This window comes from Epinephelus fuscoguttatus, linkage group LG5 (genome assembly GCF_011397635.1).
Source record: "Epinephelus fuscoguttatus linkage group LG5, E.fuscoguttatus.final_Chr_v1".
NCBI classification, from domain to species: Eukaryota; Metazoa; Chordata; class Actinopteri; order Perciformes; family Serranidae; genus Epinephelus; species Epinephelus fuscoguttatus.
In genome coordinates, this window is record NC_064756.1 from 18,115,769 (window position 1) to 18,143,755 (window position 27,987).

Here is a 27,987-nt window from a genome sequence, read left to right on the forward strand (position 1 = left end):
TCATTTTATTTATTTTTTATTTAAGTAAAAATGTTCCCACATTCTAACTTTTAATAGGAATTTTACATCAAATTCAGTACTGGTAGGTGTGTCAGTGTCTGCACCACAGTGTGTTTGTATGTGTGTCTGTGTAATCTTCACTACTCCACAAAGCGTACACCTTTCTGTAAGTGTGTCCAGCAGCTAGCCCTCGGACTTGGTGCAGTCGTATGGTTTCCACCACTGTGCAAACTGTAGGACTTTTTTCCTCTGGTCATCAAAGTTCTCTCTGATCATCTTTCTCCAACGTCGTGGCTCCAAGTCCATCATGCCTCCTACCACTTCCTGTGACGGAAAGAGGGCTTTGGTCATATTGGAATATTACTGTAAAATTAACTCGATTTAATTTATTATAGCGGAAAAACATGACTCTCAAATGAAGAATTAAAGTCCTTACAATGTTAATTTGAAGCAACATTGGCATGAAACTACAGTACAGCTACTGTAGGCTGGTAAACAGCAAAAATGTTTGACTGCGTTTTTCATGTCATTAATGCCTCTTTATCAACAGCTGCACAGTAAATGCAGTTTTATGAAATCCCTGGAACCAAATGAAAGTGACTTTTAGAAGCTAAAAAAAAGAGCAACACATAATGATGCACCAAGTATAACAGCCTCAATGCACACACTGACCTTGCCGAAGTAATGGGGGAACTTCTGCTCATTTTCAATGACATGAGCAAACCCTCCCTGGAGTCCAAAGTCCACAGCAAAGTAAGGAAGACCTCGAGGAACCTATGTGGCATTAAATGAAAAATTAACAACAATTAATGAGGATGAGAGAACCAGACAAAACCAGGAATATCACAGAAATGACAAAAAAAGAGGGCTTACAGCACGGCGGATGTCTTTCGAAGAGAGGTCGACGACCTTCTTGTTTATGGCCCATTCTTCATCACACTCCATGATAGCTTTCTGAAGGCACGCAGGAAACACACAACTCAAAACTGTCCCAACAATCCTTCTTTGAACTTAAAAAATTGACTTTATCAGAATGATGACAAACCTTAAAGTATATAGGTGCCATATCACCCAGTTCTCGTGGCAGTGGAATACACTCTAGGACCATGTGTTGCCTTTTGCGTGGGAACATGTGTGTTTCCATAAACACACAGTCCAGCTCCTGGGACTCAAACATACGCACCAAAGTGCGCCGGAACAGCTGAGGACAGCAGAGCAGCACAGAAGTGAACTCAATTAAATTTTAATCATTCTTCTTTGAAGCAAACATTGAAAATGAAAGCAGCGTGTGGTGCTGATTTTATCTACCACTGCTGTGAAACAACAGTCATGTGAGTTGAGGTTGTCTTTGGGCTTGGTGCACTGATTGGCTAACCTGCATTTCTGACCAGATATCCTCATCCAGTCCGGTGGCAGAGCAGTGATGCTGGAGAGGACAGATGTGACAGTGGCCCTCTGTCATCGACACCCCCGCGGGCAGGCTCAGGTACACCTGGACACAGGATGGGAAAAACAAACTGCTGACAAATTTCACACATCGATTAATCTACAGATTTTTTTGTAAGTCTTTTATTTCTGAACAACCATATAAAGTTTTTTAATTTAGAGCTGCAATAATTGGTCAATTAATATATGTTGATTAACAGAAAATTGATTGACAACAATTTTAAAAATTAATTAATAATTTTGAGTTTTCTTCTCTCTGGTCACAGCTTAAAAAATGTAATATTTTCTGGTGTCCTTATTCTTCTATAATTGTAAACTGAATATATTAGTGGTTAAAGACAGCACTTTTAGGAAATCATAACCAATTTTAAACATTATCTGGCAATTTATAGACCAATCAATCAATCAATTAGTTGCAAAAATAATCAGCTGATAAGGTGATAATGAAAATAAGCCGCCCTATTTCAGAGGAAAATCTGCAAATAATCATTTTTTGGAGGTATGACCCATTGAATGATTTGCCTTTTTGGTTTGACTATCAAAATTGTTAATCGACTAATCAATTAAGCAACTATTTCAGCACCCACGTCCCCAAAACATTCTGCGCTCAGGAAGCCTCACCTTGCTCCCTATTGCCACTATAAGGTGCTTCTGGAGCTCTTGGCTGCTGAAGCAGTGCTGGCATTTCTCCATGGAGGCAGCCAGCCTCCTGCTCTCCCCGATGGCTCTGCTCCTCATCCTCTCCTCCTCCCTCCCCTCGCCCTCCCGCTGTGCTGCGCCCGACACAAACATGTCATCCAGTGTGTAGTTGTCGCCGTCTGTCTTCCCCATCATCTGGAGAGTCAAGTGGAGTAGAAGTGGCGGTGTTGGAGGCGACGGAGGACAACAGAGGAGATGGACGATCAGGGAAGAAGAGAGAAAAAGAGAAATGGTGAGAAGAGTGATCATTCATGGCCAAATCTGGTGTATTCTCTCCAAAAAAATTATAAGGGAACATACTACAGAATATATATGGTGTATTTAACTAAGTTACGGACACGTGAGAGATTTTTTTTATAGCTTTCACTTTTCATTTCAGGCTTAAAACAAAAAGGTTTCTGCGCTGGCACTTCTTCAACAGGAAATTAAATCATTGCAAATACTGCAGATATTAACTGTCCTGAGAAATTGGCTGGTAGCTTTAGTAATTGGTGTATGTAGGTGCTGACGCAATATTACCGTCTGTGCCGTTTCCACGCCATATTCTGTATGTGTGTGTGTGTGTTTGAGAGGGAGAGAGAGAGAGATGCGCCTGAGCTGCCCTGTATGCAAGTTGGTCTCTGGTGCGTGTTAACAGTGCGAGGCAGGATGCCGAGTATCGACTCTGGTGTTTCTACGTCTGAGTCTTGTCGCCATGGAGACCGGGCAACAGGTTGAAATCTGTGTGCATGTGAGAGAGCGAGAGGCAAGCATGGCTGAAGTGTGTGTGCATGACTCGCTGTGTAGGAGTGAGTGTGTGAGTGAGAGTGAAAATTGGATTAGTTTAGTGACAGTGTGGGAGGGAGTGTGTGTGTGTGTGTGTGTGTGTGTGTGTAGGAGTGAGTGTGTGCAAAGGACTGCACCTAAGTGTACAGCAGCACATGCCGCATTTGTCCAAGAGCAGACAGTTTTATTTTCTTACACACCCACAAAGCATGGTACATACATGTAGATCGATTATATGGCAGTAATGTATGTGTCCATGCTGTCAGCGTGTAGGTTCACTGATGTCTTAGCTGACGTTAAACTCATTAAATTATAGATTGTAATTTCAGCATGTAGTAGAAGCGTTGAAGGGATTGACATATGTCTGGCATAGTACTCATGTATTATTAAGAAATCTGCTACAGTAAATCTTCAGACAATGCTAGTCTGCTAACAGACTTTGTCTCTGACCAATGGATAAAACTGGTATTTATAGCAGCCCTGCCATGGTAACTGTAGATGTATTTTTAGTGTCCCTCTTTGTAGGTGCAGAGCGTGTGTGTATATTTTTATACGCATGCATGTGTAAGGAATATATGAGTGAGGGTGAGTGATTGTGCGTGTGTGTACGTGGATGCGTATGCGCGTAAGTGAGGGAAAGTGAACGAGTGAGGGCAATGGAAGTCGGAGAAACGAAAAACACGGACAGAGCTCAAGCATGTCTTTTTTTTTCACTGCCATAGCAACTCCTCCAAACCCTTTTGTTTATTAATGCTTCCTTTTCATACATGCACATACACGCACGTGCACACACACGCATGTGCACACACACATGCACGTGCACACACGCACGCACGCACACACACACACACACACACACACACACACACACACACCTGTCAGTAGGATTTCACACTACTTGTTGTCATATTCCTGCCTACAGGGAGAGAAGAAGTCAACAAGAATAAAAGAGAGGAGGGAACAGGGAAAATGTGTGTCTGCTCATGGAAAAGTGAGGTCTGTAAAACTGCTGATAGACTGACACATGCAGCACAACCTGCCAGTACCCATCTGCTGCTGTACGTCTATTTCAAGCACAAAGTGGCGGAGAAAGAGTTGCAGCAAGGGAGACAAGTGGATGTAAGGGTAGTAAAGCATACCAATTTGACAGAACTAGTCCTTTCCCTTTGCCTAAGAGTATGACATAATTAATCTAAGTGATCCTTATCATAAACACACATACATATACATATACCTTTACCATACCATATAATTATGTCAACCTTCATCTAACTTTGCTCATATCACTGCAGTGGAAGGGGTGATCCATTTACCACATCTGACTGATCAAACTTCAACCTTCAGTATTTAAGAATAAGAATAACAGAATAACTTTATTCATCCCCAAGGGGAAATTCAATACTGGGGGGAGGGCTGGGGTGACGTGTCGGTTCAAACAAAAAAATGGTGGTGTGCAGCAGCAGCAGTGCTGTGCAATTGTGCTATGGTCTATTCAAGCGCCAGAATTTGTTATTTACGTGACAACGGCTGAACGCAACACAGGCTCCGCTCTATTGACTGTGTGCACAGTGCCGTGCTGTGGGTTTGGGCCGGGCTCGTTTGTCTCACTCGGGTCGGTGTGTGCGCGCACGTGTTTGTGCACACATTGGGGCCGAACTCCGCCATGCACGTTACAGAGAGCAGAGGAGAAATGTAAATGTGCGGGCACCCCCTAATATAATGGCAGGGGAAACACTGATGTTTCAATAAATGTTAATGTTAATAAAAAATGTTTTGGTATTCATATTGTTTAAATTGCCTCATTAATCAAATAATGGAAAAACAATCAATAATCGAAAAAATAATCGTTAAACTAATCGAAAAATTAATTAATCGTTAGATTAGACGATTAATTCATCGTTTGGGACAGCCATAAGTGGGGGTGCCTGCAGCAGTGGCTCTGAAACAGCCAGTTCAATCCAAAACATACAATGTGTTGCAGACAGATTAGAATAAATGTGTATCAACTGAAGTGAATAAGAGGACTTTATTTGTTCTGACAAATTCTGTATCACAAGATTGTTTCTAGTCAGACCAACAAGTCCACAATCAATCTATCGATGGATCGGAAATGTGCAACAACATTTTTGCCGGCACTAGAAAACAAACAAAAGCTAGAGTCTATATTGTATTAAGTTTCTGTGAGCTTTTCCTCCTCCTGGCAGCTGCCTCATCACATTCAGACTCATCCTGAGGTCTACAGCTGTACCGGAGAGCAGCGTGAAGGCGAGGAGCGCTCACTCTGCAGATAAATCTGGGTACTGAAAGGTCCTTTGAAACACCCCGCACACTCACCGACTTGAAGAATCTCAGTCAACTGAGGGGTTTCTGACTGACTGGAATCATGGACTTTTAGAGGGCAGAGTTTTTGACCTCCCGAAACACTATGACACCGTTTTATGTGAGCAAATGCATAAATGTTTTCTTACCTTGGCAGCCATGCGAGAGTAGAGAGCGTTCTGATCCTGTGCACTGCTCATCTTCTCCCTCCTCACCATCTCCTTCAGACCCACATTGTCATCGTCCTGGAAGTAGCGCACACGCTCCCCGTCAACATGGGTCTCAATCTAGAGACAGAGGGGAGAGGAATGTGAGAAAAAAAAAGGCGAGGATAGGCAAGGCGGATAACTGGAAAACTCACTTGAAATTGGGTGCCTCATGAAAAAACACACACACATACACAATCTTCACAGTGAATCAGATCACATCCAAAATCACATCATTGGAAGAGAATATGAGAAAGTGAGAGACAAGATGGAAAGATGAACACTGATAGAAAATGAACAGAGCAGAAGGATGATCATGAGGGAAACAGAGGACAAGACAGAGCAAAGAAGACTGGGCCACTTTGTAAACTCATAATAACCATAAACAGAGAGAGGAATGGAGAGCTTTGTTTACATTACACGTTTCAACTCGGAGTCAGGTGGAGTCCCTGCTCCCATTACACACCCTAATGAATACCAAACAGCATGGAACAAATAGAAGGACACAAACCTTTCATTTGCTCCCCCTTTTCTCACTACCTCTGTCTTCTAGTTGCAACAGTGTGCAGGATCGCCTCAGTCTTTGTCCTGAGTTACAGCTTTCTGATGCTTAAAGATTTATTTTAAAAATCTAAAAAACCTCCCTCCCTGCTGTCCTGTCATTTGTTTATCTACTTCCTTTCCACCTATCATCCCTCTCTTTTTACCGCTTTCTTCTTTCGTCGTCCTCCGTGGGGCTCCTGGGGTCCGGAGGGGGCATTGACAGGCCAGGCGCGACCTGATTGGTCTGTTCTGAACAGCAGGATTTCCTGGTCTTCACTGGAGCGACCTGTGACCTGAAAACAAGACAAATCAAAGCCAGTCATTCTCACTTTTGTTTGTTTTTGTAAAGGAATGCACAAAACTGCAGTAGGGAAACAGTGTTTGCAAATAGATTAAATATTTCAGATACCAGCATCCACCTGTTGGCACATAACAGATACTCATGAGAAGAAGCATCATACCTCAATGCAAATGTTTTTGTGATGTCATGATGTCAACCAATGCCTGGTCAGATTCCTCACCCCGTGTTACGCTGACTTTGTAAAGAAAACTTCCAAAAACTGAGAAAGGTCTTGATTAAGATAAGTCATGAGAGTCTGCCTTTAATAACAGCTTAACTATATCAAAACATCTGTAAATAAATTCTCACACAACTTGTGCAATATAATCTTAGTCTCATTTATCCAGTCAGTACTTTGCAAACAGATAGCTCTTTCCACCAGGGAGCTAAACTAGAACTGAAATTTATCTTTGCTCTCTTCAGAGCCAGACTCCTCTGACAAAAACATTAATTTACCTTGCTAACACGAGAACTGCTTATCTACCTCTGCCTCGATTGGTAGTTTGTTTGTTTTATTGTGAGATTTTGTCATTTTAAGAAGTTATTTTGGATTCACCAAAGTCGCACAATAACCGAAACAAGCTGATTGATGCAGTGGTAACCCAGCAGCTCCCATAAAATTATGGTAAAATTACTTTTGTGTCAGTGGAGTCTGGCTTTGAAGAGAGCATCGATAAGTTTCACTTTCAGGTCAGGTTTTAAATTTGAATGGACATGCATGTGTTTGGGAACTCAGTGAGACTTAAACTTTACTGCACAAATTATGTGAGAGTTTGCAAACACAGGTTTAGATATAACTGTTAAATGCAGCGCCCCTCACAAATTCAGCATAACGAGGGGTGAGTACCTGATAAACAAATGATTATTTGGGGGGTGAAGTATTACTTTAATTCCAAAATAATGTCCTTGCCACAACAGCCGCGGGTTCCATTCAAACCTGCCCCCTTCACGCTCAACCTGTCCTGTAATTGAAGGCAAAAAGCTCCCAAGAAACAATCTTCAAATTGAAAATACACTATCTATAACACCCGAGGAAGTGTGTTTTAATTTGTCTTGTAATATTCTAGCAATTACAGCAACTTGTCAAACTCCTCCGTTTCATACTGGAGGTAAATGCATGACAACCTCAGGAAAGGAGGTTGAACTGAACAATAAACACAGATGTGTATCAGGGAGTAAGAGGAAAAAGAGGGGCTGTCAGGACAGAGGAAGTAGCTGCATTTCAATTTTTATTCCACCACTAATCAGGGCTCCATAATTAAAATAACTTACATAAACATCTCAATTAAGCTGTCTCATTCCAAAGAAATGTTTTTAGCTTACCAAGGGCTGGGTTTAATGTGTTGTAATATGTTCAGAGGATGTAAAAATTCATTGCCAACTACTCTGTTTTTTTTTTAAGTATGATCATCATGTTGAATTACATTTGTTCCTTTGTGAAGACAAACATGATTAAAAAGTTACGGAGAGCATTTGTAAACAACAGAGTGGTGCACTTTCCTTAGAGAACCTTTAAAAAATGTTTTAAATTGAAGTCTTAAGACCTGACTTCTGTTCCAAAACTTCAGCGGGAGAATGACCTGATAAAACTGCTGCTTCGGTGCCAATTTAGCGGCCAACACACGTCCAGATTTTTTAAAGATAAAAAAGTTTGCTTGTTATGAGGAGCTGAAGTCTGAGTTGCACAAAGACTGAAATTCAACCTGACAGGTGGAGACTGACATCCAAGAAACAAGAGCGAGGTGGGAGTAGCGGAGAGGATGGGAGGCAGTCGCAAAGAAATGAAACCGGACTGTCAGAAACAAAATGATAGAAGAGAATATTCCCCGTCTCCAGTCGACACAGTTAGGTCTTTCAAGGTTCTGCGGCGTGCGGTGAAAAATACGAGCCAGACAGGCAGCAAGAGTCAAAACACTGAATAGTGAAGACGAGCCAAAACTCTTCTGTAACAAGACAGACTGGAAGGATCTCCAAAGAGTGCTAATCAACAGCACTCCATCCCTGAGAGTGCTGAAGTGCCTCTCGGCTGACGAGTGCACTAAAACCTAAGAATTATGACATTTTCTCAGAAATGTTGTTGAGAAATCCACTCGGGTCTTTTAATTTGGACAGGACGGTCGTAGGGGGGATGAAACTGGCCTAACTTGTAAATGATAAAATAAAGGTTATATAAATAATCTCCGCCTGCTTTCTGTGTGTTTATAAACGTGTCTGGAGTCTGCTCATGTCGGAAATAGGCCTCCGTTTCTTTCTACATATACGCGTGTGAGTGTGTGTGAGGAGCCTGAGAAGGCATTAGCAATGCCAAAGAGAGGAGATAAAGCAGTGCTGAGGTGTCAGGGCACTGCCATTGCTCTCTGTTAATTGCCTGTACTACCGAGGCAGACAGGATGGCACATATAATCTCTACAATCTCCCTTTCGATCTGTCTCTTTCTGTCACACATAAACACGCGGGGCACACTCTGAGTGACCCCTGGCAGGAGAGTGTCGTCAGCACGCTGAAAGACATTTGTTTCCCATTAGGCTCTGCTAAAATGCCAAACAGGAGCCGTTTCCATACAGGCAGCAAGACGTAAGAGCCGGGGAGTAAAGAGACTTCAAACAAACACATCCTTTTAAAAGCAGTCAGACGTAACGGCACAGAGTTTAGTTTCAACCGAAGACGAGTGTGTGTGAGGCACTTTTCCTCCCTGCACAGTGAGAGAGATGGATGCTGCTGTAACCTGCTGTGTGTGTGTGTGTGTGTGTGTGTGTGTGTGTGTGTGTGTGTGTGTGTTTGTGTGTCTGTGAGGTTCAGGAAAAATATAGCCCTGAGTGTTTGGATTAGCATTTAGACTATGGGAGAGGAAAAAGAAGCAGATAAATCTGACAAAGAAAGATTCAGTATGTGTTTGTGTGTGTCAGGTGACGGGCCCATGCGTGAGTCTATTCCTGTGTGCGGATGTGTTTACATCGTGCATAATTTAGGAGTGAGTGTATATCCAATTTGGGACAGTGTTTCTGCATCTGAAATTTATGCCATGACACAAATGAAAATCAGCAGTGTGTTTAAGTCAAGTGTGTATCAGTGTGTGTTGGATAGAGTAAATCTGGGGAAAATAATTCTGCATAGATATCAGCACACAGACAATATTTAGATAGCAGAGAATCGGATAAAAAGAGGAGAGAAATGGGGTTGGGAAAATTATTTCCCATAAAATAAGTTCTATTTTATTCCATCTTTTTTAAACTCATAGTTTCCTTTTTTGGGGGGGGAGTGTTGAAACTGTTTAAGAGAGATGTTGAACTTAATGGCAGTTCTTCTGGAGGCTGCACTTTGTGGTGCTACTGAATGTTGAAATGTATTTTGTCATATTGCAAGGTGTTTCTAATATTTTGTCTACCTTCATAGACACTAGTTACACTAACTAATTCAACAATAACCGTGACAAAAAACGTGTAAGACTTGCATTATGTTTTTACAAACCTTTGGTTGAGCCGTTTCTTGTAGCTTCTTTCGGGCAGCGTAGCTCTCTTTGGCTTTGTGTGCAGCGTCCAGCTGTGATTTCAGCTTTTCAATCATAGCCTGAAACACGAGCACACACAAACACATATATAAAGTATATATGTTTATATTTGAAACAAAAAAATTAGGGATACACGATATTGGATTTTTTGCAGATATCTGATACGCCCATATGTAACAACTCATTTGACCAAAAACCAATACCAATGTTGATATGCCCACTTTTTTCCCTTCCTAATTTTAGTGATCATCAGGTCTCTTCTGTATTGGAATTAACATCATATTATGCATGTATACTCTTACCTTATCCAGTAGATGGAGACATGAAATACAATACTTTTCAATGTATGTTATATTCATTCATCATGCCAATTAAGAGAAAGCATGCTGACCGTTTCTGATCTGTTAATTTTAAAGCCGATCTTGGCCGATACCTATGACGTACTGATATTATCAAGCATCCCTAAAAAAAGAAACAAAGTGTTGAAGGATATACAACAATGAAGATCCCTCTTCGGCCTTTAATTGTTACTGTTTCAAAATGGAAATAAAGCCTATAAAGGTACATAATATCAGGGCTGGGCAATATGAAGATATTATATCGCTATCGAGATATGAGGCAATAGATATCGTCTTGGATTTTGGATATCGTTGTATCGTGATATGGCATAAGTGGTGTTTTTTTCCCTCCACATTTTAAAGGCTGCTTGACAGTAACGTGATGTGAATTTATCAACTTACCAGACTTTTCTATTTGTTTTAGCACTTGCCTTAACTCACTTAGTCGTTATATAATCGTTATATATTTCCCCATATCCCCAAAATAGTCATCCCTACAACTTGTCATATCAGAGAGGGTATTTGGTCAGAAATATTATGAACTTTTTTGTCTCCCAGTTCTAGCATTAATGAAATGCTTTTGAGGAGATTTAAATATATATCGTTTATCGAGATATAACTGAAAAATACTGTAATATAATTTTCAGGACATATCGCCCAGCCCTGCATAAGATACTGGAAGGCTGGTATTAACAGCTGTTGTTGGATTATCATATAAATATCATGTGGGGTTGTACAGTATGTTTTACAGGCTGCATTTTAACATACTGCAGACTATTGTGTTTAAAATATTTTCTCTAATAGTGTTTTTTGAAAGTCGTCAGATAAAAGGCTTTGAGACTGAACACTGTGACACTACAGAGACCTGAGAGAAAAAAACAATTGTCTCAAGCACATAGAGCCAGATATTGATACCTTTATATACAGGACATAAAAGGCAAGTGCACAACTGTTGAAGGCACTTAGCGCACACACAAAGTGGTTTGGGAATATCGTTTTGATTGCTTTGTCATGTAGAGAGATGCTGGATGTCAGGTTGGTAACACTTAGTATTACAGGTGTTAATGCGTGTGTGTGTGTGTGTGTGTGTGTGTGTGTGTGTGAGAGTGTGTGTGCAGAGTTAGCGTAAGTGTGTGTGTTATACCAGACAGCTCTGCAACACTCTCTGTAAGAGATCCCAATAGCACGCTTAGCACTGACACGTGAAGACAGACAGGGAGTTAAGTGCAGTGGATCAATGAGCGATATAAATCAGTGGATCCCCTGATGTGCTGTTAAATCTACGCAAAGCAAATGTCCTGAGTCTGTTGTTTCATTCTTCAGTTTTTTACATTGACAAGTAGCTTTATTAATCATGCCCTTTTACCACCAAAATTAGCACCTGTAAGCAGGTTTTTCAAACACATATGAACCCGTTTAAAACAGTTTTAAAACTGCTTTCCCATTGCCAATAAGCCATTGCTGTGTACACAGCTCTGCTGCAGGTGAGTATGAATTTCTGTGGTTTTTTCTCAAGTGTGACGTTTAATGTCACATACAAGCCAGAAAACTGGTTAGTAAACAGCAGAGGGCAGCATAAAGCCCAGTGAAAATATTCCAGTGGTTATTTTTACTCTTCTTATATCTCTTACTTACTTACTTTTTATATCTCTTACTCTGTCTGTAAAACTCAGTGCCGACTAAATTTTGAACAATGGTAGAGCACTGCTTGGACGGAGAGAGACAGTATTTTGTCTCATTACATTGCACCACCAAAGCAGCTAAAAGTAGTGCGTCTACCCAGGTGTCGTATATCCATCACTGCTGATCAGAGCTGGAGCCCAGAAATACCTGTTACTACTGCAGAGTCATTTGTCCAGGAAGTGAATGCCATTACATACAAAAAGCCAGATGTTAGTGGATTTTTTGTGCACTGGGGAAATGTGCTTCATTGTGTTTTTACGTTGGAGTTATATAAATGCACTGTAAGTTTTATCTGCGATACATGTGTGATTAGTGTGTTTAAATGCCTGTATGCTTGAGAAATGTCTTGAGAAAAAGGAAATGGCAAATAAAATATGGAAATACGGAATAAAAGACGATGTGGTTTTGGGGTATTTGTGCATGAAAAACTAACAGAAAAACTGGTGGGTCGTGGTCCAAAAGTGGGTCACGGGTCCTTTCTGAATGGACCTTAAAGAGGCAACTGATAGGATTCGGGGTTTTTTTTTTTAGCTTGGCGCCACCTAGCATCAGCAGTGTTGCTCACACTGTCGCAAAGACCAAATTGACCGTGTATCACTGTGCGAGGGCTGCCGTAGAATGGCAACGAGGATGTCAGCCGACCAACACTCGCTACCCAGTCCCTGGTTGAGGCGATTTGCGATGCTGGCCAGCTAGGAATGAACTGGCAGCCAGTACAGTACAGTCCTCTCTCATCTAGCTAACATTTAGCCGTGTTACTTATTGATCCATTAGAAAGAAAGCTAGCTGGACATCGGTTTTGAAGCCTCTTTGGTCACGGAGCTCCCTCCATCTCTTGAACGTCTGACTGAGGTTTACTCTTGTTTTTCCTCTTCTTTTATCACTCTCCTTTTTGCTGTTCTTTGCCTCCTCAGACAGATTAGCTCGTTTTTTTTCGGGAGGCCGTTTTTCACTTATCTCCAAACTTTGTCTGTCTGCCATTGTGCTCCTGACTCAACTGTCTCATCCCCTGGCCAGTTCCTCATAAGGACCAGCTCCAGTCCCTGATTGGCTGACCGACCAGTTTGGCAATACATGACGCATTTCCTGCCGTAAAGCAGATTTTTTCCGCGAAAATTCATCCCCGGTGGCAGAAGCTTATTGCAAAGACTGCAAAGCCATTAAGTAACCTATGTAAACGCTGATAGTCTGATTTTACTGTGTATACTACCCTGTGCAACCCACATTATTTTCATAATGATATATATAGGCAAAAATGCTGTCTGTTGCTTCTTTAAGTGACGTACAAATGTGTCAAGTTTGTAAAAAAACACTTTATTCCAAAGTACAGTGAATGTCTGACATAGAGTTTTTATTTTGAAGGGCCATTTTCTGCTGTAGAGTCAGTAATGGACAGCTACTTAGCAGAGACAGTAAACTAGCTCAATGACATGGCCAAATGTGAGTATGACACTGAATACACTAAACTCTGTGTACCTCGAACTGATGACCTAGGCGAAATCTGGACCCCACAGCTGGACCAGTTGGGAACCACTGGTCTATACAGTGCATGGCATTTAGCTGAGAGAGTGTTGACTCATGGGTTCCTTGTCGCCTTTCTGTTGCTGGGCTAGTCATGTTCAGTCATTTTACATTTATAGTGTGTCTTTTAAAGCCAGTCCTTCCTAATAGTGTTTATTCAGCCCAGTTTAACCTAGAGGGGATTCTGTTAAGTGAAAACAAGCTGGTCGAGTCTCCCAATGAGAAGCTCAAAAAGCTAAACTACAAAATGATAACACCCAGTGATAATTACTCCAACCACTTGCAAGAGCCTGACAGGAAAATGTAAGTACATGACTGATGGACAAGCTGCGCAAATGTGGGATTCATGTTCTGCTTTAATGGAAGTAATTGATGTCTCACTTTAAGAGAGAAAAGGTTTCAGAAATAAGCACCATCTTATCTTTGGACTAACAGTATTTCAGGGACACTTTCCTGACAGGACTAGGCCGACAAATTGTTTCTTATCTTCAACAAGTATTTTTCCAAATCATGGGTTGAAGAGCAGAGTGTGTTATTATCTGGGTTGTCTCATATTCTATCTGACACAGTGACATAACGATGACCTGCTCACCGTGTTGCCCATGATCTCTGCTTTCACCAGTTTGGCTCCCAGTTTGTTCATCTCCTCCTCTGACAGCAGTGGAAGCTCCTCTTCCTCCTCTTCTTCCTCACTGCTACTCTCAATCCTGGGTAAAACATGAAGAGGAGAGTTAGAAGGGCACAAAACCAGTAGTGTTTATTGTGTTTATTAATTCTATTAATAAACACCTCGTCACATAGTGTCGTCTTGTTCAGAATTCTCCATCTTTTTCCTCCAGATTTCCCTCAACAACAGGATCTAACGACTCCATTATTCCACCCTAATAATAGTCCTGAACCCTCTAATGGGAAACTTATTTGTGAAGTTTTTAATTTAACCATTTACTTGTTTTCTTGTGAGCTCTCACGCTGTTTATCTGTTATGATTCATTTGAGTCTCCGCACACCCCCCAGAGATCATTACAGCCTTGCCTTGGGAGGATCAGAACTGCAGCCTGGGAGGCATCGTTCTAGGCTATTACACTTCTCATAGCCTCATTTCACACTGCAGACTCATTTCATGCTGCAGGGGTTCTGGGTGCTGGTTTACCCAAACAACTTAGCCTAATGAGGCAAAACACAGAACAAGTAAGAAGGCTTTACAAAACAGCGATGCTCCGACATCTGGCCTGCGACGGCGCTATATGTCGGGCTGCCGTGAAAGTAGGAACACATACAGTACATGATGCAATCATTTGACGCAGTTTAAAAGAGATTCTGTGCCACTAATTGATGCTGCAGTTCTGTGTCCTTTTAAATGAGGCAGAATATTCATGTACATTGCAAATAAAGCATAAGGAAAGAGATTAACATGAAATGAAGAAGATTAGAGACAGAAATGCAATTACAAGAAAGAAAACAAGGAGGAGGGGTGTATATGGTGTAATGAGCTATGTCACAGTACTGTGAGTATTTAGTAGAGAACATACTGTGTGATGAAGCTGATTACTGATGCTCTATAGGGGCGGAAAAAGATGCATCTATTGACTAATGCGTCTGATCAATAACAGAAGAAACAGAATGAGACAATTACCCTGCAGGAGTCATTTACCATCTCGGTTACAGCAATACAAACATTGTAGACTAAAGACAAAGGACTAGGTGAAGAGTTTATGTGTCTTAACTACTGTTAGCAGAATTTTAAAACACAATGCTAGTATAAAACAACAGTACTCACTATCTCCTTCAATACCACAGCAAAAAAAAAACCCTGTGTGTTCCTAAACATAGTGCTTTAGACAGAACGAATACTCTTGCGACAGAAATAATAAAGATGACGTATGAGTTAGAGAGTTCAGAGGCCGAGGGAGTTTTTCTGGGAATATCAAGACAAATAGTCAAAAGCAGATAAAGACCTCGACAGTTCTTGCAGGTCCCTTGAAACTAATCAAGTACACATGTGAAGACAGCCAGGTTTTATGGATGGGATTACTGTGAGAAAGTCCCAGTGGTGAGTTTACACTGATTGATGCTTTTACGTAGTGAGTCTTCAAGTTCCATTAGCGCATGTAGTTTCAAACTTGTAACCCCACATCTACACAAGCTGCCAAAAGGACATGATAAAAAAAAACCCTAATTTTGTAAGTGTTTTTTTTTTCACAAGGAATGAAGGATTTTATTCACATTTCATTAAGATGACTTGTTTTACTCAGGAGGTCACCATCTCTGCATTTTTGGTAAACTCTGAATTGGAAATGCTGCAAGAACTCCTCCTGCAGCATATGTGCTAAAGCCCGAGACTATATTTAGCTTCGTATATATATAAAAATGTTCAATACTCAGTCTATTATTTTCATGTATTTCTGAATCCTACGGGAAAATGTAAAAACAAAATATTTTCAGGATGAGACTATGAGACAAACAAAACTAAATAGTGGTTTTAATGGTTAAGACTTTAGTTGCCAAGGGGTTTAAAGACTTTATTTATGTGTATACATTAGCAAAGCTGCTGCTGTCATGACTGTGACCTCCTGTTTCATGTGAGTGGACAATAATCAGAATGGGAAATAGCAGTAAAGGGACTGATTTATTAATATTGTCCACTTTGACAAACATAAAAGTGAACAATATTCAATTAGTGGAGTTCCATCCATTTTATCCGCTTATACGGGGCTGGGTCGCGGGGGCAGCAGGCCAAGCAAAGCACCCCTGACGTCCTTCTCCCCAGCAACGCTTTCTGAGATATGTAATCCCTCCAGCTTATTCTAGGTCTGCCCTGGAGCCTCCTACCAGTAGGATGTGCCTGGAACACCTCTAACAGGAGGCGACGAGGAGGCATCCTGATCAGATGCCCGAACCACATCAACTGACCCCTCTGAACGCAAAGGAGCAGCGGCTCTACTTTGAGCTCCTCCCAGAACTGTCACTTTAACGTGGTGGAGGTGTTTGTGTGTCTCTGTGAACCTGGGAGCTGTGCTGTCCAGGGCTAATAGCCCCTTATAGGGTCTCCCAAGGCAAAGTGGTTTCCAGGGGAGGGGCTAGACTAAGAGCAAATCAAAGAAGACTTTGATGAAACAGAATATTCAGACTTTGAGCACCTCGCCCGGGATGGGGACACCAGGGCCCTTACTGGAGCCTGAATAAGTAACATGGGCCCACCACCCACAAGGACAGGAATCAAGGTTCAGTGCATTGTGCGCCAGGTGGCAGGCAGGGATGGGGCTCCAGGCGTGCTGATCCTTGGCATCGTGGAGTTCGACATCATTTAGCAAATCACGTTTTCGAGGCAACAAAATAAAAAACTTCAAACCTTGATGTGGACGCAGCAGCTTTATCACCGCCATCTTGAGGAGCAGTTACACTTTTCCCAGGATCCCTCTCTTTCTCCAGCTGTGGTTTTTCAAAGCTGGCAGACTCCTGAGCTGGAGTGTTGCTCTTCTTCCAGGCCGGCATGCTGGTACTAGGTGGCCCAGACTCTTCATCATCATCAGAGTTGGGTCTCAGGAATCCTGTGGACGGTCGTGCTGGAGGAGGAGGACGCTGTGGAGCTGCACAAGAAGATATCAGAAGGCATGTTAAGGACCTGTGGGCAAAACATGACTCAGACATCTATTAGAAAAGGCCTTGACATAAACCCACCTTCACCACTGTCATCGTCCTCTGAGGGTTTGAGGAAACGGTTTTTAAGAGACCCAAGGGAGGAAGAATGTTGACTCCAGCTTTGCCCAGATGCTGATGCAGCACTTGGCCTCTCTCTTTCTCTGTTCCTTTCACTATCCCTTTCTCTCTCTCTGTTTCTGTCCCTGTCTCCATCTCTGTCATTATTTCTTTCTCTGTCTCTACCTCCATCCCTCTCCCTCTCTCTGTCTTTTCCTCTATCGCCATCCCTGTCTCTCTCTCTCTCTCTAAATCTGTCTCTGTCTCGACCCCCTTCTTTCTCTCTATCTTGATATCCTCCCCTCCCTCTCCCCCTCTCCTCTTCTCTCCTAGCATGGTATCTCTCCCTGTCTGCAGGTGAAGAATCTCTTTCCCTTTCACTTCTCCTCCAACGATCTCTCTCTGCCCCATCTCCATCTCTTCTCCTCCATCTCTCTCTGTCCTCTTCTTTCCTCCACCCGCCTCTCGCCGTTCTGTCTCCTTCTCCTCCTCTGCTCTGTCCATACACAGCTTTCTCAGCTTCTGCAAGTCTTTGCTGAAATGCCTCCATTGACTGTAGAAGGAGAAAAAAACAAGATATATTAAAATACTTGAACTCTTTCTCAGGTTTTGAAATTCAGATCTTAACTAATGTCCAAAGAGTCCACGTGTGGTGTGATTTACGTCAAAGACACTTGCAATGTAGTTTAAAGGAACAGTGTGTAAGATTTAGGGGGATTTAGTGGCATCTAGCAGTGAGGACTGAAGATTGTAACCAGCTGAAGCTTCTCCTGACTAGATTTCCCTCAGTGTTCATGGCTCAGATTCTTACTGGGAGCCGAATTATCTGCAAAGGTGTCTTTCTCTCCAAAACAAATGGAACTGGTAATTTAAGCAAGAAAAGCTCCAAATAAAACAGTTTCACATTACAAAACAGTTTCTCTACACTATTCGTTTCATCGAAGATTGGCCGCTAGCCCAGCATCTGCTAATGTGTGTTGATAAAATTTAGACGTTCAGAAGGTTTTTTTACCACGAGCTGAATTATCCACAGAGGTCTCTTCCTCTCCAAAACAAATTGACCCAGTGATTTAACCAATAAAACAAAGTTCCACATTAAAAGTTCCACATTAAAAATCTGTGTTTTTCCCGATGCTGTTCATCGTGGAGGGTTTACCAACTAGGCTGGCTGACACAAAAACGCAAGTGGCACTATCTAGAGCCAGTGCTTGGTTTTTCCTGCTCTGTACTTATCATATTATATTCAATTTCTGCAAATTTATCACCCTTAATCCTACACACTGGATCTTAAAGAGGAGTCTGCCAAACAAACAGCAGCTTTTTGGCTTTGCTGGCTTCCTTACGAGCCTGACAGCCAGTTCATTAAACAAACTGATGTAAAAACTAGTCACATAGGATTAGCTGTTGTAAAAATCAAATGTGGTAATAATAACAACTACCAAATACTATTTTACATTTATTAAACAAAATGCTAACATCAGTCAAACACAACTCAATCGTCTGTATCAGTGCTGAAGTGATGAGTCTGGGCTTAGAAAATCCACAGAAGTTAATGTTTACTCAGATCTGTTAAGGTGGGTCCTCAAATTTCACTATCTGCTCAGCTGTTTTGGGGGATTCTCCACTACAATTGCCAACAAAAGCAAACCAGAGGGTCTCTGGGATTTGTGCAAAAGCACGCAAATACACACACCATCAAGTTAAATGGTACTAAACAAATCCCAAAAGCCTCCTGCTCATAGACAAAATTATATTGTAAATATCAGTACAATATCAGTATATAAGACGCCTCTGGGTTGCTTAAACTAAAACAAAGGAGGTGCACTGCTGTGGCTGGCTGAGCTCTGACAAAGAAAAAAAGGAGCACACACACAAACATGGATATACACACAATGCTCTGACAGTGACAGTTTCTATGTTGTCAACTAGAGGCACAAATGCTGACACTGCTAAAAGGGACTTATCAAAGGACACTGTGCACTGTGTGTGTGTGTGTGTGTGTGTGTGTGTGTGTGTGTGTGTGTGCGCGCGCGTGCGTGCGATGTCAGACAGCAAAGAGAGAGATTAATAATAAAACAATGTATCCAGACACAATTCCACCCTCAGTGCAGAGCAGGTATGTGTGTGTGTGTGTGTGTGTGTGTGTGTCTCTGTGTACATCCTTGACTTCTGAGTGCATATACCATGACATGTAAGTCAGAGTAAAGGCATTTGCGACACGTTTTAAAATAAATTTGACCTCATGTTGTGTTAATCACGTTTAGATACCAACTCAGAAACATAAGCCTGTCTTAGGTTTTTGGAACAGGTTCTATTGTCTGCGTTCTGGCATCCATCAAGACTTGTTTGACTAAGAAACAGTGGCGAAAATGTGGCACACCTGCAAGGAACAGGACAGAAGTGAAGAGTTGGCCAGCAAGTAATAAGGGAGATATATGGAAGCAATTTCCTTCTTGTAATTATTCCACAATGGTATGTAGGAAGGTAACAGTAGCCTATCTAGAAATGACAACAGCAATGATGATGCATAGAGCAGAGTGCGATTTAATAGCCGCATGGTATCGCTTCATAATTCAAGTAGCCGCAGTGCCAAATTCGGGAGGTAACTCCAGTGGAGAGAAGCAAGTGTCTTTGCATTTTGACTCCTTTTGGGATTTATTGCAACGCAGACAAACTATTAAACATATCGGACTGTTCGAAAAGCTTCAGTGCATAACATTTTTGTTGGATAACGGATTAAAAAACGCATGCCATCAGTGCTCACTCCATATCTCTCGGCCACCACATCGTTGAGGTTGCGCTGCTCCCTCTCTGCCTGCTCCTTCATCCTTTGGTAGCTCTTCCTCAGCCAGCTCAGACCTGCATCATTTACGACTGGGCCCTCTGGGAAAAACAAGGGGAGAAAAACAGTAACAAAGATGCGCATGCAAAAACTTGTTAGTGCCATTTTACTTTTTCTGAACCTCCTGTGAGTGAGTCATTTCTTCCTCACATTTATCTCTCAACTCAAGTGTATAAAATTATACAAATTCAAGTAATTCTGATTAGTTGCCATTTCACCACACACAAGCCAGGTGCATTTTGATATGGATCAAAACAGAGATGAGGAGTAAAAGGTAACAAAGAGAAGCGGTGAGCAATGAAGCCAATTGAAATCTTCTTTTGTTGAAGAAAATCTAATTCAGTGCGACTGCTCCCTTACCTCATTTGAAAAATCAGCATCAAATAACCAGACTGGTATGTTACAAAAAACATTAATTAGGAAGATAAAGGGACTGGGACAGATGGAAGAATTCAAAACCAGAAAAATACAAAAACCCCAAAAAGTTGAATCACATGCTCATTAATAAATAAAAAAGGCAGATCCAGAAAAAACCGAGACGAGTAAGAGAGGAGAAATGAAGGTCAGGATAAAGAAGGGTAAGAAAAGATTAGAGAAATTGTAGTCTTTAAATCCACGGGAAATAAATGGTCTTTTAAAAACAACAGTTTCTATAACTTCCCAGAGATAAAACATGACAAATGTGCTGCCCAGAACCTCTGGTCAAGGTCAACACTGAGTATCTGAATCAGTGTGTTCGAGAACATGACGATGCTTAATCATCTGTGGCTTCTGCTTTAAAGGACAAAATGTAGAAGAAAAAAAACAGAAAGTTGTTCAAAGTCAAGCTTTATAATATTCAAGGGACAATCATCACTTTTTCCATATGTCCGAGAGTTGACCACGCATCAGCTTATCAACAGGCAGCAAGTGTATCCTCCACTTTCTTTCAGAGCAAAGCAAAGTGTATCCAAAGCACAAATACCCTCAAACACACACACCAGTCTGTGCCTCCTGCAACCCAGTAATTATAACAGAAGATGAGGCAAGCAATATTCCCATTTGGCACACAGTTTGAATGGAAGACAGGCACATGCACCTCTGTGTGTGTTTGTGTGTGTGTGTTTGAATCAGCTTACTTCGCCTTGCTGTTCAAATAAAGCTTACAGCAGAGAGGCCATGCCAACTCTGGAGGGAACTGTACTTCCTGTTTAGTGATAAGAGACACGCACACGTACCTGCATTTGCTTGTCAGCTTAACAGAGTTAACTCTTAGACAGACATACAGACAGTCTGTCTGACTCGCTTCCCCAAATCCCTGACTCAGAAGCTGTTCCTTGCTCTATCTGTTCTCTCATTCTTCTGTCAAACCTCCATGTTGGCTTTTCTGCTCACATAACTATATTCAAGTCAACTCTGATTTTAAAATTTAAGTCTCCTTTCTTTAGCACTTTCAGCCCACCAACAAAGTTTTCCAACTGATTCCCTGTCTGCTGCCTGTGGGAAATGGACAGGGAACTAACCTACAGAAGCTTTAACTTACAGAAGCTTCCCTGTGACAGACCTACATCTCATTTTGAGCAAGACTGTGACTGTCAAACATGGTCACACACATCTTTTTTGACGCTGACCAACAACAGAAAGATTACTCTTCTACATCATTTTAAAAAATAAAACTAACATGGATGAAAAGTCCAAACTGTGTGCAGAAAAACAGACATTTAAACATCTACAGTTCACCTGGGAAATTTTTTGACACAATCAAAAGCGCCACAACAACAAAATGGACCCTGTCTTTTTCAAATTTATTCCAGATACATTTTTAAGCTTCTTTCATTACAGCCAACATTTCAGTCGCCAGTTCCAGTGAGTAGATATAATAATAATCCATGCACTGGTGAAGTGCATTGTTTATTTAAGCACCTTGGTTAAGCTGGATGATCTGAAGAGAGGTAAAGGACAGGAAAAAAAAGAAAGGGGAGTAAAAAAAAACAGGGCGATGGAAGAGTGTAAAGTGCTGTAAGCAAGCGTGAGAGTGTGTGAGCAGTGTGTGATTGTAGGCAGCAGGGGGACCCGTCTGAATTGGACCCAGTTTTTCATTTTATTTTTGCTTTTGCTCGAGGGGAATCATGAGGCAACTCTGGCCTACTGAGGCAACTTTCAACAGAGACACTGATAGCCTCTTCTTCAATGGATTTCTGTGCTTCAGTGTTGAAAGTAACACCAGTAAATCAAATCTGGAGTGAAACCTTAGTCTGAGGTGCTGGAACCAAAAGAGTTTCTAGTATATTTTACAAATGTTCTGCTATGTAATGCCTCAAAAGAGTCTAGTAATCTCTGTTATTACCTTTCTTTGCTTCAGTGCCAGCCATCTTCTCTGGGGGCAGACCAGTTCCTCCATCTTTCCAGTATGGGTTGAGCTCCAGTTTGTGTAAGCCAGCCTGAGGGAACACACACACACTTAAATAATCTCTGTATACTGCCAATTGTGAAACACAGGCACAAATGCTCAAAATCCAGACAAAAACACCCTGCAGACAACAATAAGTATGCACACACACACTCCACAGGATACTGCTGTCCGAGAGGGGACACCCTCTGTTACCTTGGTAACCGCACAGTTGGTAAAATGAGTAGACTGACTGCCACAGTGTTTTCATAGTCTGTACAATCCATGCACACACGATCGCTCTTTATCTCCCTCTCACACCGACACTCAGGTCATTTCACGTTGGGATTCAAACAACAGATACATGTGAATCTGCCCACTGAGGACACCACGCATCAGAGGAACTGTCTGCACACCTCCCCAGGTCGACAGTGGAGCAAGAACAAAAGCAGCAGGGGATTGGATGTTACAAAATGGAGAAAGAAGGGGAAAACAACACTCATATATACACACACCTGTTCAATAGCCTGAGCCTTCGCCCTCTCCTCCTCTTTCAGTCGCTCTTTCTCAGCCCTCTTCTCTGCTGTGGACGTGGTTCTCATTGCCAGGAAGTCAAAGGTCATCCATTCGTCTCTCTACAGGACAGAGGGGTGAAACAAAGAAAAAGATAAATGTACAGATTGAGAAGACAGAGCCAAGAGGGAGAACATTTGACCCTAAAGTAAATGAAGTAGATATTACTTGTCAGGGTGAACAAAACTTCTTCAGACAAGGGATGCACCAGTCTTACTTTTTCAGTCTTGATACGGCTACCTGGGCTTTAGTTATTGGCCGATAAAGAGTACCAATCCGATACCAGTGTTGAATTAATAAGCTTTATGTCTTAAATTCCAATATTAGCAGCTGGAGCTGTAAACATAGAATAGAACTGAACAGATCAGCCCCATTGGCACAGACACCCAACCAAGCTATCTGAATCAGTATCTGCTTGATAAACAATGTCAGTATTGGATTAGTGCATCCTTACTTCATACCTCTAGATGCAGTATTACCTTTAGACAGTTAAAGACGCTCTATTTAGCTTCTTTATTCATCCCCATTTTGGAAAATGGACTACTAGTGTATTCAATTTACTATGTGAAGGAAAAGAGGACTTCCCTCAGATGATTTGTTGTAATAGAAGAAACAGCTTAAATCAAAATAAATAAAAGCATAAAAAGATTTGGAGAGACACCAAACACTATTCACATTGTTATTACATATCTGTAGGACCAGGTACAGAAACAAAGTTACCTCAACATTCTGCGCTGGGCTGATGTTGCTTTCTGAAGGCTTAGACTCCTCAGGAACCTGCCAGGCTTTAGCAGCTTGTGTCTGAGGCTGAGCTTCAACCCACTCATCCCCTGAGTCCTGACACATAGAGAAAGGGAAAGAGGGTTAAAAATGTGAAGGGGAAAGACAATGATGATGTTTTATTAAAGGCTTATAAGGAGTTCAACTTTTAATTTTGATAGACTATTTTCATACTGCCAAGAGAGAGAGAGAGAGAACCACCCAATTATAAATCACTATATTTGTCCAACAATATTTAACTACCTTTTAAATTATTTTACTTTTACTTAGTTACCAACCAGTGTAGCAGCATCTACTGGCACTACTTAGGTGTTAACTTGTTTAAATCACATACCTCAGAGCTGTCATTAGATCCATCTCCTGCTTCAGCTGTCTTCTTCTCCTTCTTGGCCTTTTTCTTCTCCTTTTTCTTTTTGGATTTCTTCTCTTTCTTCTTCTTGCTCTTCACAGAGCTCTCCTATACGGGGTTCAGATTCAATTAATCATGCTTTTGCTTTCATTAGTTGCATTACTGTTTTTTATTAAGATGAAATATTTTCATAGAGTCCTCAACTACGACAGGTATGGAAGAAGTGTGTTTCCCAAAACTATGGTTGACAACACTAGAAGACATCATAGTGGTCGACCTCTTTCTGTTTCTCCTCTGAATAACTGCTTCAATATTAATGGTGGAGAAATCATACATAAGTGTTTGATACAATTACACACTACTGTCATGAACAATAAAATTCAAACTAATGTATCTTGTTGCAGGTTGACAACGTAGTTTCTGGTGTTTTGAGGTAAAGTACAGTTGTGACTTGGCAAGGAGTTACAATCTATTGCAGCAGAGCACTTGAGCAGCGACTGTCATTAGAGGTTTCTACATGAACTGCTGGTTTTGATTACACGTACAACTGTAAGTGAAAACACTTTAAAACACTTTGTATCTTACATCCTCTATTTCCTGCAGCCTTTGGTTGACCTCAGGGAGCATCCATGTGTCCTCCCCTCTCTGCCTCTTCAGCTCCTTCCTCCTTTCTGCCTTCTCAAACCGCTGCTTGGCCTGAATGACACAATGGAAATAAGAGGGATAATTCACCAACATTTTCAGACATGTCTATCATATATTCTTGGTAAGTGGGACAAAACCTTATTTGGGGGTGGAGGGGGTAATTTTTACTCTTCAACTGGGCTGGGAAAATATAATTTAAAAGGTCAAAGTCTTGATTATTAAACCCTGTAATGGGCCAACCTCCAATTTATTTTTTTCTTAAATAGCACACGATGGACATCAGAGGTAAGCTCTGACCGAGCTGACAAACAGTTATATATTTGTTAATATCACTGCAGTCATAGTGAGTAGCAATTTTATTTTTTAAAGATGCAAACAGTTCTCTTTAAGCTAATCAAAATACCCATTTTTAAACCATAGGTCTTATTTAATATTAATTTAGAGGGGCTATGGAGTTGATATGTTATGGTTGAGACACAAATTGAAAGCCTACCAATACTTGAGCAACATTTCCACCTTTTTGGAAACCAAGATATGAGACAGGGGTCCTTGGGATATAAATGACCCTTTTCATGACTGATTAACTTATGTTTTTGTGGAAAAGACAAAAATCTGGGACGCACTCTTTAAAAGGCCAAAATTTTAATTAAAAAAATAAATTTTAGAACAAAGATGATTATAGCAGTACATCTTTACACCAATGTTATCAGTACGTACTGTTAGCTTTGGATTTTTAAGGCTTTCAACACATTTTTTAATTGTTAGAAGAAGTTATGACTTCTTGTCTGGGACAAGGGGGTTAGCTAAATAAAAGGCAGATTAAAATATTGTACAAATCAGATTTATTTTATATAGTTATGTCCTTTAAAAATAATGTTTATCCACATAAATTTTTTTATTTTATTATCTTTTTTTTGGCAAGGCATGATTTGTCAAAATTCTCACAAATGTGTGCTATGCAAATTCCTTGGGCTGAAATTATTGATTTCATTTATAAAAATGCATACGTAGAGTCTCCACAAACATTAATCTCATAATGAAATGAATGACAGTCTTCACATTGTCATGATACTGCTGATAAGAGTTATGATTTCCAAATATTTGAGCATCCAGTGGCTTTCAGGCTGCATAATTACATCTGCTGACTGCAATAGCTGTGACACTGATGAGTTGTAAAGTCATTATGAGCCAATACTTCTTCAGATTCAGCAGACATAAATCAGACCCGGCTACACTCTTTGCTTTGTCCAGTTCAAGCACAGGTGAGCCGGGCAGATAATGTGATGACAGCCTTTAGCGCTCATCTGCAGGGAGCATCATGTGCTCTGTGTATCATGCAAACACAGCTGCACAGCATGAGCAAGATAACGCACAATTAAATACCTGGGTACATATAACGAAGCTGTAGGCTGTGGGTGCGACATGATATAAAACCTGTGTAAAACACAGCTGCAGGTCTCCTATCTGCTCGAGCAGTGTTTGACATGTAAGGTACATTAATTTCCTGCCTGCGCCTGTCCAGACACGGGCATTATCAGGTTAGTGTGAAGACACACAGACACTGTCAGCTTTCCGACAGATGGAGAAAGACACGAAGATACAAATGGGCCTCACGTTTAAGGACAATTCCGTAAATAAAGATACACTCGAGCCGCTGAGCTCATCCCTACCTAACACTATCTAACGGTTAGCATAGTTAGCTTGCTAGCTTTCAGTCGCACTTAACAGCTTTGATTTAAGTCGTAACTGACGCTAATGAGACCAACTTCAGATAACCTACAGGGTTGTGCTAACAAAGATTACAGTTTATACCTTTTCTACCGCCTCCTGTCGTGCCTGTCGTTTGCTTTCCTTTCTTTCGTCGATGCTCCTCGAACTCTCAAAACTGACTCCGTATGCCGCCATGACACTGCCGTAAATGCTTTGTTAAGTGTCGTAAAGCGCCGCCGTTTACGTTAACCGTGTGCTTGTGGTTCTTGTAGTGCAGAGAGACAGCTTCAAAAAGACATAAGCGCGAGCTGCTCCTTGTTTGATGAAGACTCAGAAATAGTTTAACACTTATTTTGACATTGTTCTGACAGCAAGAAATTCTGCTGAGACTTTTGGAGATTTGGGGAAATGGGATGTTTGGTTTCTTCAAAAACCCAACAAAACAAGACAAATTTTTTTTTCATAAGGTTTTTTTTAGTTACATAGATAGATAGATAGATAGATAGATAGATAGATAGATAGAGAGAGAATTTTAAGAATTTGATGATCATTCAATCATTACATTAACATATGCATGGTTGTAATAGGTGTTGCTGCATTTGTAAATGAATATGCATGAGTGTGAATGTACAAGTGCATGTGTGTATAGTCTTATATTTTGGGGGATATAAAATCATGTCTAAATATATTTCTACATTTATTAAATGTAAATTCTGCTTCTATTTGATTTCTATCTTTGAGTATAAATGTAAATACACTTAATCTCAATAAATATTGTATCCAGAGACAGAAATAGCATAGTAACAGTAGTAACTGTAAAATTACAAGACTGCACAGCATCTTTATCCAAAACCATCAGCATTTATATTTTGCTATAACAGCCCCCACTCTTGTTTTTCTGCTTCATACCAAAGGCATAGAGGTCAGAGCTTAGTGCACGCTGCTAAAGTTCTTCCACACCAAACCGAAATAAAACATTTTCTTCTGGAGCTTGTTTTGTGTAAGCTGGTATTGTCATGTTGAAACAAGACAGAAACTTCCCCAAACTCTTACTAACTCTTACTCTTACTCTTAACTCACGAAATTAAAGGACCCTATTGTCTGAAATAAATACTGTAGCATTAAGATTTCCCTTAGTTAGAATGAGCCCAGTTCATTTAAACACTGTGGTACCTCCATACTTCTGGTTAAAAATCTCTCCTTGGAATTATTTAGTACACAACGGACCTTTCCTTATGTTCTTATTAAAGTCAGTATATTATATTACATTCACTTTTCAGTGCTGCAAAATCATACACACCACTAATGCGTCAGGGGAGGAAGTATAACATTATTTCAGTATACATGTATCTTGCTTCCTGCGAGCTGAAGATTTAAAATGTCTTGTAGCGTGTTAAATCAATGTGCTATACCTGGGGGAGGAACACCTTTAAATTTTAATTATCACTCCAAATGTCAAGCGACAGACTCAACAACTCACACACACACACACACACACACACACACACAGCAGGCTGCTTCACCGTAATCAATAAACCACTGTCAATAAAAGTCACCAGACAATCTCTCACCTCAGCACCTCAGTGTGTTTGTCTGTGTGGGCCCCGGAGGATTGAGGAGCCACAGGGGTAATTTACCGGGAGCCGCTGACCAATT

General features: G+C 41.0%; 1 protein-coding gene across 2 annotated transcripts; it reads right to left on the reverse strand.

Annotated features, from left to right (window-relative positions):
- On the reverse strand, positions 1–26,560 carry cwf19l2 (CWF19 like cell cycle control factor 2). 2 transcript variants are annotated; one of them, XM_049577147.1, is made up of 20 exons: positions 26,434–26,559; positions 24,562–24,672; positions 23,962–24,084; positions 23,568–23,684; positions 22,790–22,909; positions 22,233–22,326; positions 19,829–19,947; positions 17,251–17,617; positions 17,047–17,220; positions 16,718–16,955; positions 13,961–14,075; positions 9,787–9,885; positions 6,143–6,271; positions 5,379–5,516; positions 2,068–2,280; positions 1,376–1,492; positions 1,046–1,201; positions 874–954; positions 673–774; positions 1–324 (listed from the first exon to the last, which is right to left on the reverse strand). In XM_049577147.1, the coding sequence occupies exons 1-20, from the start codon at positions 26,524–26,526 to the stop codon at positions 184–186; spliced, it is 2,847 nt and encodes a 948-aa protein (XP_049433104.1). In that variant the 5' UTR covers positions 26,527–26,559; the 3' UTR covers positions 1–183. The 2 variants fall into 2 exon arrangements, with proteins under 2 accessions (XP_049433104.1, XP_049433103.1); XM_049577146.1 differs by having other exon boundaries at positions 17,047–17,617; positions 26,434–26,560.
- Positions 26,561–27,987: the final 1,427 nt, after the last annotated feature.